General features: G+C 56.7%; 1 protein-coding gene across 3 annotated transcripts; it reads left to right on the forward strand.

Annotated features, from left to right (window-relative positions):
* Window positions 1–318: 318 nt before the first annotated feature.
* DHRS13 (dehydrogenase/reductase 13) lies at window positions 319–10,236 on the forward strand. 3 transcript variants are annotated; one of them, XM_062592399.1, is made up of 6 exons: window positions 319–474; window positions 551–669; window positions 1,059–1,182; window positions 1,283–1,594; window positions 2,100–2,879; window positions 7,757–10,236. In XM_062592399.1, exons 1-5 carry the CDS (start codon window positions 345–347, stop codon window positions 2,396–2,398), a joined length of 984 nt encoding a protein of 327 aa, XP_062448383.1. In that variant the 5' UTR covers window positions 319–344; the 3' UTR covers window positions 2,399–2,879; window positions 7,757–10,236. The 3 variants fall into 3 exon arrangements, 1 of the variants encoding a protein (XP_062448383.1); XR_009960405.1 differs by lacking the exons at window positions 319–474; window positions 551–669; window positions 1,059–1,182; window positions 1,283–1,594; window positions 2,100–2,879 and adding an exon at window positions 3,527–7,574; XR_009960406.1 differs by lacking the exons at window positions 319–474; window positions 551–669; window positions 1,059–1,182; window positions 1,283–1,594; window positions 2,100–2,879 and adding an exon at window positions 3,527–6,743.
* The last annotated feature ends 7,305 nt before the right edge of the window (window positions 10,237–17,541 follow it).

Below are 17,541 nucleotides of genomic sequence, written 5' to 3' on the forward strand. Positions count from 1 at the left end.
CGCAGCTGCGTGCATGTGTATGGCACTGAGGGGCCTGCAGCTGGCAGGAGGGAGGAGGCTGCACCTCTCCCCTTGACGTGCCTGCTCTAGAGCCGAGTTCTGCTCTGTTTTTACTGTCTTCCAGTCCCCGCTCTGCTCCGGCCCCGCTTCCCCCTTTCGCAGGAGGACGGAGGGCTCTGCTCGCGGTTGCAGTGGCCTTTCGCCTGCACTGATGAACTCTTGGACTCCTCCGGCGCCGGGGAGGCAGCGCGGCCCTGCGCGCTCGCCCTTCCGCCTTCCCGGCAGCGGCCCGGGGCGGACCTCTCCGGCGGGGGCGGCGCGCGGGACGGGCTGGGGACGGTGGCATGATGTGCTCGGTGCTGCTGGGCGCCGCGCTGCTGCTGGGGCTCTATGCTCTGCTCTACCGCAGGCTGCGCCGTGCCGCGCCGCCCGGCGCCCACCCGCCGCTGCACGGCCGCACTGCCATCGTCACCGGTGAGCGCGGCGTCTGACCCGGCCCGGCCCGGCCTGGCCTGGCCCGGCCTCACTCGCTCTCGTCTCCGCTCCGCAGGGGGAAGCGGCGGAATCGGCGCAGCCACGGCACGGGAGCTGGCGCGGCGCGGCGCCCGCGTCATCCTGGCGTCCCGCAGCGCCGCACGGGGGGAGGCTGCCGCCCACCGCATCCGCACGGTGAGTGCTGCCGGCACCGCGCTTTCTGGGGGGAGGCAACAACCCAGGGCCGCCCCGGCACCATGCCACCCCCTGCACGGTGCATTCCTGGCACGGTGCACCCCCAGTATGATGCACCCCCTGCACGGTATATTCCTGGCACGGTGCACCCCCAGTATGATGCACCCCCTGCATGGTGCACCCACTGCACAGTGCATTCCTAGCACGGTGCACCCCCAGCATGGTGCACCCCCTACATGGTGCACCCACTGCACGGTGCACCCCCAGCACGGTGCGTCCCTGCCCCGGGTGGATCAGCTCCCCCCGTCCCCAGTGCCGGCACGGTGCACCCCCGCGCCGGGCCAGATCAGCCCCCCAGCCCTGCCCCAGGCCCCGTGCTGTGCCCGCAGGAGACGGGGAACGCGGAGGTGCGGTTCATGCAGCTGGACCTGGCCAGCCTGCGCTCGGTGCGGGCCTTCGCCAGCGCCTTCCTGCGGGAGGAGCCTCGTCTCCACCTGCTCATCAACAACGCGGGTGAGCACCCCGCGGGCGCCGGCGCGTGCCCCTGCGGGTGCCCGGCCTGCCCGGCCCCATGCTGCGGAGCCCCCGGGCGAGCCGAGCTTTGTGCCCGCAGGGGTGAGCGCCGGGGGCCAGACAGAGGACGGCTACGGCCTCACCTTCCAGGTGAACCACCTGGGCCACTTCCTCCTGACGCAGCTGCTGCTGGAGCGGCTGCAGCGCAGCGCGCCCAGCCGCGTCGTCATCGTGGCGTCCCGCGCCCACTGCTCGGGGCGCCTCGACCCTGCCGCCCTGGGCAGGCCGGGCCGCGGGGTGCTGAACACCTTCCAGGCCTATTGCGACAGCAAGCTGGCCAACGTGCTGCACGCCCGGGAGCTGGCCACCCGCCTGCAGGGCACCGAGGTGAAGTGCTACGCCGTGCACCCAGGTACGGCCCCACGCTGCCCGTGCCGGCTCCATCCCGCAGCCGGGTGTGTCGGGAGGGGACACGTGGGCTGGGCATCCCTTTGCACGGGGCCTCCCTTTGCACAGTGCGTCCCTTTGCACGGGGCCTCCCTTTGCGCAGTGTGTCCCTTTGCACGGTGCATCCCTTTGCACAGTGCATCCCTTTGCACGGGGCCTCCCTTTGCACGGGGCCTCCCTTTGCACGGGGCCTCCCTTTGCGCAGTGCAGCACGCACAGCAAAGCCAAGCGGTGCCCGCGCTGCCGCGAGGCCAGCCCAGGCGCCCGGCCGCAGGCAGCGCTCACGAGGGAAGACCCCAGCAAGGCTGGATGCGCAAAGGCTGTGCACGCACGGCGTGTCCCCCCGCCGGCAACGCCAGCCGAGCCGCACGCCGCCCTCCCGCCGCGCTCCTGCCTCCAGCCGCCCCACAGAAGCAGCTTTCGCTTCGGAGCGGGGAGCGGGCTGCGACCCGGTGCTGCCCTCGCCCCAGGCTTCGTCAACACGGAGCTGTTCCGCCACATGCCGCTCTGGCTGAAGCCGCTCTTCGCGCCGCTCGCCTGGCTCTTCTTCCGCACGGCCGCCGAGGGCGCCGAGACGCCGCTGTACTGCGCCACGCAGGAGGGCCTGGAGCGCTTCAGCGGGCGCTACTTCGCCGACTGCCGCCCGCAGGAGCCGTGGCCGCGGGCCCGCGACGACGGCCTGGCGCGGGCGCTGTGGGAGGCCAGCGAGCGGCTGGTGGGGCTGGCCCCGCGCCGGCCGGCCGCCCCCGCCACCGCCCGCGGGCAATAAACGCCGCCGCCGGAGGACGGAGGGAGGCTCCTTCGGGGCGCCGGGCGGGAAGGGGCCGGGCTCGCGCCGCGGCGCAGGGCGCCGGGCCTCGCACACGCGTGCCCGCCCTGCCGCCCGTTTGCACGCGGGGCGATGTGGGGCGATGTGGGGCGCACCCCCCCCCCCCCCGAGCCAGCGGCCGCGCTCTGCCTTGCGCGCACGGGCCCGGGCTGAGCTGCGGATGGCCGCGCCGGGCACGCGCGCGCGCCATGTTGTCGTGTGCGCGCGCGCGCGCGCGGAGGCACGCGGCACCCAACATGGCGGCGGTGCTGGAGGTCCGCCCCCCCCCTCCCCCCCCGGCCTCCACCAACCTCCCCCCGGCCCCGCCCCCGGGGTGTGGCGCGGCGCGGCGCGGCGCTGACCTGCCCAAGATGGCTGCGGGCCGCGGGGGGTTGTGGGAGCGGGCGGCGGCTGCGCGGTGCGGCCCGGCCTGGTGCGGCAGGTACGGGCCGGGGGGGGGGGGGGCTGTCGTGGGGGGCCCTGAGGGAACCGGGGCGGGGGGCTGTCGTGGGGGGCCCTGAGGGAGGTGGAGGGGGGTGTCGGGGGGGGGGGGGCTGTCGTGGAAGGCAGGTATGGGTCGAGGGGGGCTGTCGTGGGGGGCCCTGAGGGAGGTGGGGGGGGCTGTCGTTGGGGGGGGTCTGTCGTGGGGGGCCCTGGGGGAGCTGGAGGAGGGCTGTCGTGGGGGGCCCTGAGGGAGCCGGGGGTCCCTGCCACGGGGAGGGGCCTCCCTGGAGGGGAGTGGGAGGCCTCTGCTGGGGGGGGGCTGGGAGTGGAGGGGTTCCTGCCATGTCTAGGGTGGCCCTGGGAGGGGGGTGTGTGTGTGTATGGTGGGGGGGTCCTGGGGCGTTCAGGGTTTGGGGAGACCCTGGGAGCTCGTGTGTATCTTGGGGGGTCTGCTCCAGAGGACCCTGCCATCTTGTGAGGGGCTCTGGGGTGTTTCAGGGGGAGGCCTCACCTTGGGGAGGGCACTGGGGGGGATCCCTGTGAAGGGGGACTCCTGGGGAATTGAGGGGGTCTCTGTCTTGGGGGTTCTTGGGATGCTGTTGGGAGGGGGGTCCAGCTGTGACTGGACCCTGGGGTGCTGGTGAGTGTCCTTGCCAAGGGGCTGTGGGGGGCCTGGGGCAGTGGAGAGGTCCCTGGGCGCTGGGATGGGTCCCTGCTGCCTGGGGAGCAGTGGGCAGGCTCTCCGTGCTACTGGCACGTCCGCGGTGTGGCGGGGGATAGTAAGTGACAGCATCAGCAAGGCAGCTGGCTCTGGGCTGTTGCCAAGAGTCTTCAAATTTGGATTGCCAAGACACCATCGTGACAGGTTGGCTTTCCTGGCAGCTCACGGGGAAGGGGAGCCTCGTGCGAGCATCGCTCTTGGGCAGCTGAGAGCAGGGCACGCAGGTCTGTAGCTGGGGTATGGGGTACCCTTCTCTCTGGCAAGGCTGATGGAGGAGGCAATACTCTAGTTACCTGAAGAGGAGGGCACTGGCCTTCCCCCATTGTACCTTGAAATCTCTCTCTCTCAATTTCTCTCTCCTCTTTGCCCTTTTACATGCAGCTGTTGTTACTAATCAGCTGCAACTCCTGGTCCACTCATTCTAGTGCTGTGTGATAGTGGGGCAAAATGATAACCCAGTTAGATAGAGGTGCCCTCAATCATGTTACATCCTTTCTGTCAACCCTGTTTTTGTAACAAGGGCTGTAATGCTCAAACCTAAGCTTACCTGGGAAAAAAATGTGTGCATGTCAAGGATATGTTATGGTTACAGCTCTACTGTGCACAGGAAACTCTGTTGTCCTGTTTGGGAAGCAATTAGACTGCCCTGGGCTTGGAATCTCCAGCAGGCAGAGGTACTTGCTTCTAGCTGGTCTTTTATTGGTTCATCTTTCTTGGATGACAGACCTGTTATGAGAATTACTGAGGAGATGTCAGAAGCAGGCTGCAGTTTTGGAAACAAATACGCCTGTTGTGGTGGTTGTTTCTGAGGAGTTGCAAACCACACGCACCAGCTGTCTGGAGCAGCAATATTTCTTGCAGCTTTTCTGGTCTTCTCTGAGCAGCTGTTGCACGTCACTAGTTCCCAGCTGTGAAGGCTGCACGCGCAGCCTGGCCAGCCAGCAGATCGAGGGCTGGTACTATACTTCCATGTGAGAAACTCCCCTTCATAATTAGTGGACCTTCATAAAAATGTCGCGTACAGCAGGAGGAATTAAGCAGGCTCCGGGTGTCCCAGGATGGCTATTCATTTTTAAAAGATTGGTTTAACCTCTATTCAATTTTGAAGTTTATAAAGCATGGCTTACAGGATGAGCCAATAGGAATCTGTGGCATCTGCGTATAGTTCCAACAGTACGTTTTCCTGCAGCTGGGAAGCTGTGAGCCTTGGACGCTCCCTGACATACAGCTGGGTTCTGGGAAGGGAATGCAAATCACACTAGGCTCTGCGAGTCAGAACTGCAGTCAGTGCTGCCACCAGGCATGGCCTTCCTCTGCTGCCACCAACATGATCTGCAAATGCTTGCTGAGAGCACCAGCTCTGGCTTTGGGGCAGCGAGAGAGGCCCTAGGAGCTTCTGTGCCCTCCAGCAACCCTCTGACTCCTCAGCACTCATATGCTGAGTGAATGCCAGGGCATTAGTAAGGTGGGTGTAACTCCAAGCAATTATAATTGTTGGAACTTGAGCAGTCAGGGAAGAGCAGAGACAATCTTGTGAGCCAGCATTTATATGCAAGATATTAAGTCAATTGTGTGTGCGTCTGGGGGGAAGACTAAACCAATATCGTATGTTACTAAAAGCACACGTTTGACTACCACGATGAATTGTCAAACTATTGTTACTTGAAACACTTCACTTTGCAGGAAGGCAAGAAACTAACTGAAAAGTTTCCTTTATTAAAGATTTAGCCTTTGCCTATTGAAGGAAGTTTAGTTATGTATCTTCCCTTGGCATGTGCTTTCTTCTGAAGAGTGATGTTCGTTCTTTTCATTTTTTTGTGAGACGTTTTAGTTCCTCTAGTACTCGAAGAGCAGTTGACTTGTGCCTTGGGAACTTCTGTATATGCTGGGCAGGTGTATGATGCTGATATTGGGTTATGCCGTGGCTGAATGCAGCTTCTGCAGCTCAAAGTCAGCCTGCTAGTTTTGAAATACAATGCTGTAATATTTCCACATAGTCTAATAACAAACAGATCTAATTTGTAATGGCCATTTCCGTCTTGCAGTTCTCAGAAATAGTGTTGCCTGACATTCCATAGTTAGGAGACTTGCTGATGAGGGCTGTGGCTGTGGCTGCCAGCAAAGACCCAGCTGCTGGATGAACCTTGGCAATTCAGAACTGAGGACTCAAACATTTGGAGATCAGTTAATAATATGAAAGAAGAAAAAGGAACTAAGAGCTATTAGTAATTTTTTTTTTTTTGCATGAACAGTTCTTGCTGTGCCCCAGCAGTTAAAGGTAGTTAGCTCTTCGAGAGCTACTATAAGCACTCTCATCCTGTTTTTGCATCTATCTCTTACTCCTGCAAGAGAAGCAGACCATGGTTTTGAGCCTGAGCATGACTTTGTTCTATTTTATGGTACTTTATTTCTTAAAAGTTTTGAAAACCTGACATAAAAGCTTCTTGAAGCTCTGCTGACCACTTTAGTTGCACAGGAGGCCTACAGTCCACAGTGTGAGGAGGACCTGATTTCTCAGATACCACAAAATGGGTACAAAACTGACTGGAAAACCATTGCAGGGAACTTAACAGTGGTTCCCTGTTCACCTGAAAGGATTTATCAAGTAAGTTCTTTGTTTTGGCTTGGATAATGGAACCAAGAATGTGCTTATTAATTTTGCAGATGATATTGGGCTGGGAATGGATTCGAGAGCTTTGAAGAACAGGATTAGAATCAAAGTGAACTTGAAAAATTGATCAAATGGTTTGAAAAAAATACGGTGCAGTTCAGTGAGGAGAGAGAGACAACTATACTTAGGTAAGAACAACCAATTACATGAAACCAGAGTGGGAGGAGATGGTTTGAGCCATATTTTGCAGAAAAGGAGTTGGGTAACAGCTGACACACTGACCTAGAGTTGGTAGTGGTAAGCTGTTGTAGTATTGGCTGACATCAGCTGAGGGTACGCTCACAGGAATGTGATGAGTTGGTTTGTGCTCTGCAGAGCTGGGCTAAAGCTTTCCATAGCACCCTGGCCCCCTGAGGAGAGCCCGCTGAGCAGCAAGAGCTGTCAGAGATCTAGCACTCAAGACTATGGTGGAAGGCTGCTGGCATCAGGGTTGTCTCGTTCAGCAGTTCACTTCCAGCTGCGGGTTTGAGGTACTCCACTGCTCTCACAGGGAAAACCAATTAGAAGACTTCTGATGCCAGCGATTGATCGTTGTCTGCCAGGTGTAACTGAATGTTCTGGGAGAGTAAGATTCTTTACTTGTGGCTAACCAAAAATCTTTAACTGTGATTGCTATACTGCTTATAGCTGCGTTGCTTAGTGATTGCTGTCCAGAGTGCAGCATCACAACTTGTCTTTAGGCCATAGCCTGAAGAGATAGCTGTTAAAGAGCTATTCACCAATTACACAAAGGCAACTTACGCAGCAGTTCTGTCCAGCCTCCTTCTCGGGAGGCAATTCTTTCTTCAGCTTTTTGCAGTTGATGGAACTCAAGGTTTGCCTTGTCAAATGCTTGTTAAATCTCCAAGACTTATGAGTTACTCATCAGAGAGCAGAGCAGGAGAAAGAGGTGGACAGAATAGCCTGGGGGTTTTCCTTTAAGTTTCCAGGAGGAATTTCAAGGTAGCATCTCCATGGCTTTGTCATGCAACTTTCTTGTGATTGCAGTCTCCTCTGGGTTTCTTTTTACAAGATGAGGCAAGCCAAATGTGTGGTTTTTAAGCTCGCTCTGACACATTGATACACGCAGTATAAAATGAGTCATCTTTGGCTTAGATTGCATCCAAAATGAGCTTACCAGCATAGCTCCTTTCACTTGCTGTAGTGTCTGTGTGAGTTTTACAGATTCTGCTCAGAATCCTGCATCTGTTTAATTTTCATCAACCTGATTTCATTTCTGCTTGTGGACACAGTCTAATTTATATTCATATTAATACCTAAGAACCAGACACTGATTTTGGTCTAGACTTTGGCTTTATTAGGTGAGTTTCTTTATGTATTCCTGTGCCTTTTTTCTCTCCTTCCTGTTATGTCTCTTTCAGTAATTGCTTTCAATTATCAATTTGTTCCATGTCTTTCTGTCCTCAATTGTTAGCATTACATGACATTTTCCAGCACAGGGCCATTTGTGTAATGAACCCAATCTGTTTATTTTCAACTTCAGCAATGGGTCCTCCCGGAGGAGGAGATTCCAGGACCAGATAGCCCTGAACTGAGATGTGAAGATGGAAGCCCCTTCTGTGCAAGTGAAGGGAGCAGTGCCTGCTCTGTTCCTGAGTTCAGCCTACAACAATTTTTGGAATATTGTAGCAGCCTGTTTACAATTATCTGCTTTTTCTGAGCACTCAGCCGCCGTTTTCAGGCAGAATACAAGGTCACTGCCTCAAGTTACCTTAGTAGAGCAAACAACATGCAGTTTGTTCACAAACTTAAATTGTCCTGCAGGTCTCGTCTTTGATGCTTTGAGCACTGTGTCCCTGTGACTGTTGGGGCTTGCATTCTTCTATGTATGCTGTCTGCTAGGGCAGCAGTTTTCTGAATCTGCTGGAGAACTCCATTTATCTAGAAACTCTCAAATGGTTAATCTAATTTTATAAGAAACAGACAATGTGTTTTTCCTGGCTCTGGGAATTCTTACTTTAACATGGGACCCCTTCATTTGGGAGCAGGCCAAGCTGGATGGCAGCTTCCCGGCTATGAATCTTCCATTTGTAGTGTGTCTGACTGTATTACACTGCACCGGAAGAGGCGCGGTGAATGTTTATGGAAGTGATAGCCAAGTAGCTGTGAGATCCAGACTTCTAGAACAGTGGGCGTATTATAGCTTAAAAAGGCAATTTCTCTGCCAAATCTCATTGTGCAAGAGGGTTTATTCTTCAGCCATGCAAAGATTTCACTTTGTTCGTTCTTTTTTCACTGGATCTCTAAGACTTGGGAAGGAGACTGCAAAACTGCAGTGGAAAATTAGTATTTAGCTCATCTGACTTGCGTTACCACGACAGAGCTCTGCTGTGCTCAGATGTCCAGCTTGCATGAAAACAACCAGCTGGCATTGCCTTCCTGTTTAGTGCTTCCAGACTGACCTGGGGAAGACATGTATTAGAGCTTTCCCTGTTTGTTTTGTTTTGTTTTTTAATGTTTTGAACACTTTACTAAGCTACATGATATGCCACAAGTTGCACAGTGTGGAAATGTAATGCAGTGCTGGGGAGCAAGCCTGGGCTCACTTTTTATGTGATACTAAGAAAGGTATTTCCTTGCATTGCCTGCAGAAGAAAAAAAATTATGTCAAGAGGCACATTCTTTTCTTGTAACAGAGGTGGTTTTAGGGCACCGAGTCTTCTCAGAACGCTATTATGAAACAATTACCAGAGGTACAGTTGAAAATTTAGACTGCATATATCCTGTGAAACATAATACCTTTCCGTTTGAAGCTGCTTTTTCCTGACTGCCAGGGAACAACCCCCTTCCTGTTCTTGGAAAACAAGGGCCTGGCTAAAAGGCTGAGCTAACTGGACTCATGTCCACCAAGAAATGTTAAATGACATTATAGTTAATATATTACCAGGTACTGTGTCAATGGCTTCTGTAACTCTTTGCCTGTCTAACTGCAGTAGTATTCCAGCTGAAGGAGGAGGTTAGCAAGAAGCTGTCTTGGAGACAACAGGAGAATGCTCTATGCCGTGGAGCACAAGAGATCTGAAAAAGCGTGTAATTCAGTTTTCCATTTGTGTTTGCTTCCTGCTGAAATAGCAGGGTTAATAATTGTAGATGAGCCTGATCTCGCAGTGTATGAACGGCGTTGCTTGGAAGCCAGCGAAGCAGACGGGAACTTTCGCTGAAGGTGGCCAAATGCGTGAGTATGGTGGGGAGGTGACTGAATGAATGTTCTCTGTGTTGTAAGGGGTCTTGTGTGGCTGTTCTCTGCTAATGTTACAGTTCTGTCTTCTCTGCACCCGCTGGCTGTCCTGTCTGCCATCCCACAAGTGTGGAGCTCCCACAACATTGCTATCACTGTTGTACTTGCATGTATGTTCTTCTACACTGGCTCTATGTTGCCTCCTTATACTGAAAGTCTCACAGGGCCAAATCTGTCTGCTCTGGTACAGTGCTTGGCTTGCTGAGGGCCTCAGGCACTGTTGTAATAAATGTGATAAATGTAATAAATAGCAGAATAGGGAGAGCCTGTTGCCTTAATCTGATTGAGAAACTGGAGCTCAGAGCCCTGGTCAGAGCTGGGGAGCTGCAGAGCTCCCTCCGTGCTAGGAGTGGAAACTTGGGACTAGGAGTTCTGGAGACTACCTAAGCTCTACATGCGGTCAGCTCTGTGATGGACCATTGAAGCCTCAGGTATAGTATTTATGAGCCAGAAATAGGTATTTTCACAGGAGCTCAAGGATTCTCCCCTCCAGCACTGACCTGCTGGCTTTTTGGTGGGCCTAAGGATTGGTAGATACAGTGATATCGTCCTTCCAGTGAGTGACTGGTGAGGCAAAGGAAATGGGTTTCCTATATGGCATTCCAGGACAGAGCTGGTATATCATGGCTTAAGGTACTGAAGCATGTACTTGGAACAAATCTGGTTGCTAAAAAGTGCTTAAACTGCTTAACAAAACTAAAATAAAACCCTGATTTGAAAGACAATAGCGTTCTACGTGTTGTCATTTGTCATATTGAATTATAACAGTTTCCTATTTTATAAAGTATTTACAAAATAAAAAAGCTTTTGGAAAAATTGCCCTGTGGAGAGAGGCCTGTGGAAGTGAGGAGAGCATTGAGGGATGCATGTGAGAGCAACACTGGGGCTGGCTTCCCTAGCAGCTCGCGTGGTGCCGTGTCTGCTGAAAGGGAGTCCCCGGGCTATGGCCAGAAGTTCTCTGTTGCTGCCTCCCCTGGGCCATGGCAAGACGATCTCATCTCTCAGGTGTGGATGTTGAAAAGAGTTTTCAGTGTTTGTAAGGTACTGCAGCTTTTGTGACGCAGCCTTTGGGGTGCGTTAGTGTCACTTGAGAAGATGCAGTGCTGGGGTTAGCACAGTGGGGGCAATGTGGGGCTGTCAGCTTATGTTTAGGGATATGGGACTGGCCAGTAGCTGTAAAACCACGCGTGAGCATCAGCCCAGCGCAGTGCCTTTGGCTGTAGCCAGCCCCTGGTCCCTCAAAGGCTGCCTTGTGTACAGCGCTGTAAGCAGTGGGAAGGAGCAACGTCAGCGCCGTGTTGTGCCTTGAGGTGTGCTGAATGCGGGCTCGCTCACAGCTGCTGCCTCCTCTCTGCTGCGCGTGGTGGCACAGAGGATGTCCAGGGTGCTGCAGCAGATACTCCTGCCATTTCAGACTTACCTGACAGTAAGCAGTGAGGGTCAAAATAAGACCCAGGGAACTTCTGGGTCCTGGGGTAGACACAGACTGTGGTGGTGATCTGTGCTGTGTAGTTGCATGAGGGACCCCTAGATAACAGGGCATAATTTAAAAGAGGGGAAAAAAAAATCTGTGCTTTCAGCTGAAGCACTTTTCAAATGGCCTTTTTGTCCACACCTTCTCGAACACAAGGCAGTCAGATTGGTTTTGATTTTAGTTTGTTTTTCAGTTGCCTTAAAATCAACCAAGCTGAAAGAGGCAAAGTCTAGCTTGTCGGCGCGTTTCTTCCTGTGCTGGCGCGGTGAGTGTTGGGAACGTGAAAGCTTCGCTGGCTGGAACAGCAGCGTAGGGACTCGGAGGTGCTGTGTGCCGGGACCCACTGGGCTTGTTCATCCGTGAGCTCAGAGGATGAGCTGTGTTCTGCTTAGTATTGCCAAAACCCTCACCCAAATAACAGAGAGGAAGGAAGGGCCCAGCTTTCTCTCTCGCTGTGCAGAACTTGCATTTGAGCTAGACAAGCTTCATTCTCGGGTTTTTGTGAGGCATCTCGTGGAGTGTTGGGAGACCTCCTGAGCTGGGACAGAGGGTCTCTGCTCCTCCTCCTCTTGGTGCATGCGGGACCTTGTCCCGCCGTTTGCAAAAGGAAGATACAGATGTATTCAGGAAGCTGGCTTATTAAGTTAAGCAAAGGGTGAGTCCAGGGCAAAGAGCTGCCTGCCAGGGATGAGCTGTCATGGGAGAGATGACTCTGCGTTGTCTGGCAAACCGGGCCTTGACAGAGCTGCTAGCGTCCAAATAAATCTTTAAAATCTGTCCCTGTGCAGTTCATGCCATGGGATATGGAGCTTAATTCCCCTTTTGAGAATGGAAGCTTCCCAAATACCATAAGCAGGGCTACAAACGGTGCCTCTGAATTAGCGTGAGCAGTGAGACAGACTTCCTCCTCCAAAATCAGGACATCGCTTCTGGAACTGCCAGGGCGGAAAGCAAGAGAGACGGCAGCAATTTGTGTCGCTGTCCGTGGCATTCTGCCAGGTAGCACTAACCTGGGGACAAAAGGGACACTTAGAGCTGGCAGGGTGCTGGGCTGTTATCCCACTGTGACCTTGAGGATGGGGGGGGGGGAATCCTGTCCCTATTCAAGGGACAGAAATAAAAGCAATGAGAGGCAGCGCGTTTGGACGTGCCTCTGGGGGAGCCAAGTGGCGTTATTCGGCTTCTCAGGGCAGCGCTTGGAAGCACCTTCCCTCCTCGATGCCGTAGCCTGTCGGTGCGTAGCCAAGCCTCTGGTGTTCTGAGTTTTTTGGCCATACTTAAAGGTTGTCACAGAAGCATCCAGATTATTACAAAAAGATTTTTTTTTCGTGTGAGAACTATTCCATCAGAAAATTCCAGCTGATGTTAAGATTCCAGGTGGGATATGTGGTTCACGGGTTCATGGGTGGTGACTTACAGGATTCAGTGTGGAGAGGAGACCCTGGCCTATTTGGCCTTACTAACACAGCAGCTAGATGCTGTGAAGTCCCCGCAGTGACGAGGGAGGCTGGTCCGACCCGGCACTAGGGAGTCCTAGGAGCTGGTGGGGGGGGGACATGTGGTTTCAGCAAGAAAACACCGAAACCTGGGGGTCCCGGCTGTCCTTTGTGTCGAGTGTTTTACTGTCTGGAACCTGCTCGGTGTTTTTGCTGTCCCACCCTTCCCCCTCTCTGCTCAGACTGACTTTGGAGGCTACGACCATCCTCTGTCACTGTGAGAATATCGAGACGCCGGAGGGGGTCCCGCTGCGCGTAGCGGGTGCGCAGGCAGTAAGCTGCCAGTTTTCTAACCTTGCCTCACCTTCGCTGCCTTCTGCTGCCAGCAGCAGCAGGATAACATAAAAACCTAATGGCTTCCTGATGGGACAGTTAAAATCTCAATACCCTGCTCTCATTCGCCTTCTCCGGCGCTTGCCCTGGGGCACGCTTAGCAGTTTGTAGGTAAGGTCACGGCAGATGCGTACTTGGGCATTCCCAGTCCTGCGGTGTCATGCGGCTCCTTCTGATCCTGCTGCAGATGTTTGCTCCAGCTACAACCCTTTCCTCCACGCGCGCCTGGCAGAGAGCAGGAGGGCACCTGGTTACGTGTGGAGCCAGGAAGAGGCCGGGCTGCTTCTGCACGGGGATCTGGGGAAGGCGGAAAGGCAGGTTTTGTGCCATTTCAAAAGCAAAAGTGTAGGGAAATTGGAGCCGTACCTGGCTGTCCGGTTTTGGATGTGGGTTTCCCCTGAGCCCTTCTTCCGCATGGAGGCAATGCCCTTGCTGGATGTTACCACGTTTAAAAGTACAGCGCAGCGATCTTAGATGAGTTGTAACACACTGGACTAGTGTTTGCCAGCACTGTGCGCGGTTATGAAGCAGTGTAACAGTAATTACCAAACTTCCCCCCGATTTCTCGTTTAGAAAGCAAGACAGTACGGAGTTTCAATTCAGAGCGGAGATGAGCTCTTCACAAGACTAAAACCCCGCACGAGCTGATTGCAGCTGTGAGCACACATGGCACAAGGTGTCTGTGCGTCTCCTGGACGCTGGGATCTGCTAGATCAGCTCCCCGTTTGCGTGCTGGCTGCATTAGGACTGTGGCCAGGGCAATAACAGACTTGCGTGGAGACGTTGCAGCACCTCTAGCCGATCCTGGCGCCGCTTCCTCGGCGCCCGCAGCAGCCCTGCGCGGCCGGTTTGTGGTTCAGAAGTTCGACCCGGTGTTTGCCGACACGGGCTCTCTGCCCTGCGGCCTCCTGTCCAGATTCGCAGCGCCCGCCCGGCTTGCTGCAGTGGACTCGCTGGCCAGGCTCCGTCCCCAGTGGCCACCAGGCTCAAGCGGATTTGGCTGTGGCAGGTGGATCTCCTGTTTTACCAAACCACAACCCACAAGTTTCCTGGCCTGATCAAAGTATCTCAGGCCCACCTAGGTCTGTGTGAAAGCTCTTGAGCTTCTGGAGTTGCAGAGTAGCTGTGTATGGTCTGTGTGTGTAATTTAGGGTTTATATTCAACCAGGAGCACTTTCTGGATTGCTGCGTGTGGCAGAACAGCCTGGACCCGTTGGTGGATGATCCAGCCCCGTGCGGATGTTTGCGGGAGCACATGGGTCCGTGTAGCAGCACCAGCGTGGGAACCGCGTTCTCGGCTCCTCCTGGTTCCACCAGGGACATTTAATATAACTGCTGGAAACTTCTTCAGCTGCACCGTGACTCCCCTGCTCAGGCAGGAGCCACACGGCTCTGATCTCTGCAGGGTCCGAGGGTATTTCCTGACTGGTGGCCAGTGAATCTTTGGATGCTGGTGATGAAAGGTGTTGGCATGGTGCAAACCAGCATCACTTTCAAAATTTCATTTTCTTTTATCTATTTACCTGTTAACGTGTTCACATAACCTCAGTGGGCTTTGCATGGTTGGCAAAACGCACACAACCACGCGTCCCTCGCACAGGCTTCACGAATCTGTAAGCTTTCTCTCCTGTATTTCAGCAAAGGCTGAAATGCAGAGGCAGTCCTGTACAGCCAGCGTTCCCTTTTTGTCCTAGTTTTGAGACATCTTTCCACTCCCTGCAGCGAGGTACAGGCTGGCGGACTCTGCAGATTGTAGCTCAGGGCAAGGGCCTGGAACCAGTTGATTCAGAGTTTGCAAATAGATGGATCGTCAGGTGCCAGGGTTTAAAAATGCAACTCCTAATTCATCTGGTCTGCTTTCTTTTCTCCCTTTTATTTATTTATTTTTTATGTTCAGACAGGGTTGCAATAAAAATATGGTGCTGTCATCTGGATCAAGAGTTAATTTTAAAGACTTTAAAAGGTTTAGAATTGTGAGATTTGAGGGATTACCATGTTGAAAGTAGACTCAGGGCAGTTGGGTTGGGGATTTCTGTGGCAGAATTTTCCTAATTTTGCAGAATCTCAGAGGAAGCACTTGTGAGGTGCAGAAACACAAACAAACTTTTATTAGGGAAACATGTTTTTGAAATTTTGCTGTAATATAAGTGCTTCACATGCACAAAGATGCTCTTCTTTTAAAGGAAGATTTAACGAGTGCTCTCCCGAACCGTCCTTGCATCAGCTGGATGCTGGGGTGCTGCCTCGGGCCACGCAGGCCTTTGTGTCCTTCTGGACCGGTTTTCTCAGCCTCGGAGCTAACGGGGCTGCGTCTCCGCTCGCCCCTTGCTGTGCGGGCAGCTGGCTGGAGCCGGGTGCAGCAGTATCGCCCCTCCGGACGGGACTGCTGTATTACGGGCGCTGCGGTTTCGTGCCAGGTGAACTCTCTCGCGCTCTGACTCGGGTGACGCCTGAAGAAGCGTCAGTGCCAGCCGGACAGTGCCAAAACCGGACAGCAGTGCCCTACCTCAGCCCCCGGGAGCACCGCGAGCGCGTGTTGCTCAGCCGCGTTCTGCTCCGGGCAGCCTTCGCTTTGCACGGTAGCATCCGTACGGAGCCGGCAGCCAGGCCCGCTCGGGTGCGGGCGCTCCGACAGCGCTGCTCACGCACGGGGCCGAGCTGCTCCGTGCTCCTTGGGTGCTTCAGGGACTCCCTTAACCCATGTCCGTGCCCTGACCGTCCTCCGCGGAGCTCCCGAGGCCGGGGACTGTTTAGAGAGGGGGGATTACTGGCAGATGCACACAATAAATGTTACTGTTGAGTCTATTCAGATTTGACATTTGGGGGGGGGACCCAAAAAATCATCCCCGCTCCTGCCTGAGCGGCAGGCGAAGCTGCCGGAGGGCTCAGTCCCGCGCACGTCGCGGTCGCAGCTCTTCCGTCTCCCCCTTGTGTAGAAAGCGCAAACTGCTGCCCGGGGTGCAGGGAGCTGCGGCGAGCCCCCCCGGGGCCGCTCGGGGGGCGGGGGGGGCGGTCCGGCCCGCGGAGCGAAGGTGGGGAACGGCCTCGGCCCGGGGGGAGGGGGGTCCGCCCCGGGTAGCGCCACGGCAGCTGAGCCCCGGCTGCGGTCGCCCGCGCAGCCCCGCGAGCAGCTCCGCTCCCTCCCCGGGGGGGGCGGTTCCCCTCGTCCGGCCGTCCCGCTCCGGGGGTCGCGCAGCGGGACCGGCCGGGGCGGGCCGGCGGGCTCCGAACCCGCGGAGCCGGGGCCGCCGGGGCCCTCGGAAGGTCCCGGGGCGCGGACGGCGCCGGGCCCGCGGGCGGCAGCGGGGCCCCACGGAGCCGGGCTCGGCGGCGGCGTGCGCGGGGGCCTGGCGGGCCCCCCGAGGGGGCGGGCACGGGGCGGCCGCGGAGAGGCAGCCCCGGCAGCGCCGGTTTGGTCGCCAAGGCTGGGGAGGGATCCTGCGGAGCTCGTCCCCAGCCGGGACCCCCCGCCCCGGGGCACCGTGTCCCCCCCCCCCCCCCCGGGGGTGGGGAGCCGCGGCCGGCGGAGGGCAGAGCCTTATCGGCCGGGGCGCGGATGTGGGGCGGCCGGGCGGGCCGGGCGGGCCCGCGGCGCGGCGCCCCCGCGATAACGCCCGGGGGGGCGGACGGGGAGGGGGGCGGGGGCTCTGCCCCGCCGCGTGCCCGGGGATGGGGACGGGCCGGGGGGGGGGTCGGGGACGCGGGCAGGGCGCAGGGCCCCCGGCCCCGCAGCGGCGTGCCGCTGCCGATAGCCCGGGCGGAGGCGGCTCGGCCGCCCCCCCCTTTGCCCCGGCCCTTATCTGCCGCCAGACGCGCTGCCCCGGAGCAGCGCAGCTCTCGCGCCGGCCCGGCCCGGCCTGGGGACCACCGGGGCCCCACGCGCCCCGGCCCGAGTGGGGATGGCCCCAGGGAGCTCACCCTGGGGCGGCATCAATGGCCCCAGGGTGGCACCGATGGCCCCATGAGGCTCACCCCAGAGTGGCACTGATGGGCCCAGGATGGCACCAGTGGCCCTACGGGGCTCATCCTGGGTTACACTGGTGCTGCCTGGCACCAACGGCTTTGTGGGGCTTGCTCTGGGGTGATGGCCCCTTGGGACTTTCCCTGGGGTGGCACTGATGGCCCCATGGGGCTCATTCTGGAGTGGCACCAAAGGCTCTGTGGGGCTTGCCCCAGGGTAACACCAATGACCCCAAGAGTGGCACCAGTGGCCCCATGGGACTCAACCCAGAGTGGCACTAATGGCCCCAGAATGGCACCAATGGCCCCATGGGGTTTACCTCGAGGTGGCACTGATGGCCCTGGGGCAGCACCAATGGCCCCAGGGTGGCAGGGTTCGGGGAAGCTTTGCCTGTCTCCCTGCTCTGGGTGTTGGGCTGATGGTGTCGCAGCTCAGGAAGGGCCACAGGCCCTCTGGGGCACTTTTGGGACACGACAAGGGGCTAAAGACCAGAGGGGATGGTCCTTGCAGACCCCAAGTCCTGGTGTCCCCGTGGCCATGGACATGTTGGCACTGGGGGCTGACCCTCTGCTACCTCTTGCCAGGGTCTGGCAGGGCTGGGGACAGTGTGGGTGACGCTGTCCCTATCTCCCAGAGGTGACAGCAGGTCGGAGGGTGCCCGCGTGCTAGGACAGGGACCCGATAGCCAGGCTCTGCTGCTTATCAGGGCCCCGCGCGGGTGGTGCTGCCGGGGGCTTATCATGGCCCCACAGGCATCTTCCAGGAA

Source organism: Rhea pennata, chromosome 20, assembly GCF_028389875.1.
Source record: "Rhea pennata isolate bPtePen1 chromosome 20, bPtePen1.pri, whole genome shotgun sequence".
NCBI classification, from domain to species: Eukaryota; Metazoa; Chordata; class Aves; order Rheiformes; family Rheidae; genus Rhea; species Rhea pennata.

Excerpts from the sequence above, each read along its gene's own strand:
- DHRS13 (XM_062592399.1), top strand. The coding sequence starts at position 345 with ATGATGTGCTCGGTGCTGCTGGGCGCCGCGCTGCTGCTGGGGCTCTAT. Across the intron at positions 1,183-1,282 it reads CCTGCTCATCAACAACGCGG|GGGTGAGCGCCGGGGGCCAG; the intron begins GTGAGCACCCCG and ends TTGTGCCCGCAG. Across the intron at positions 1,595-2,099 it reads GTGCTACGCCGTGCACCCAG|GCTTCGTCAACACGGAGCTG; the intron begins GTACGGCCCCAC and ends CCCTCGCCCCAG.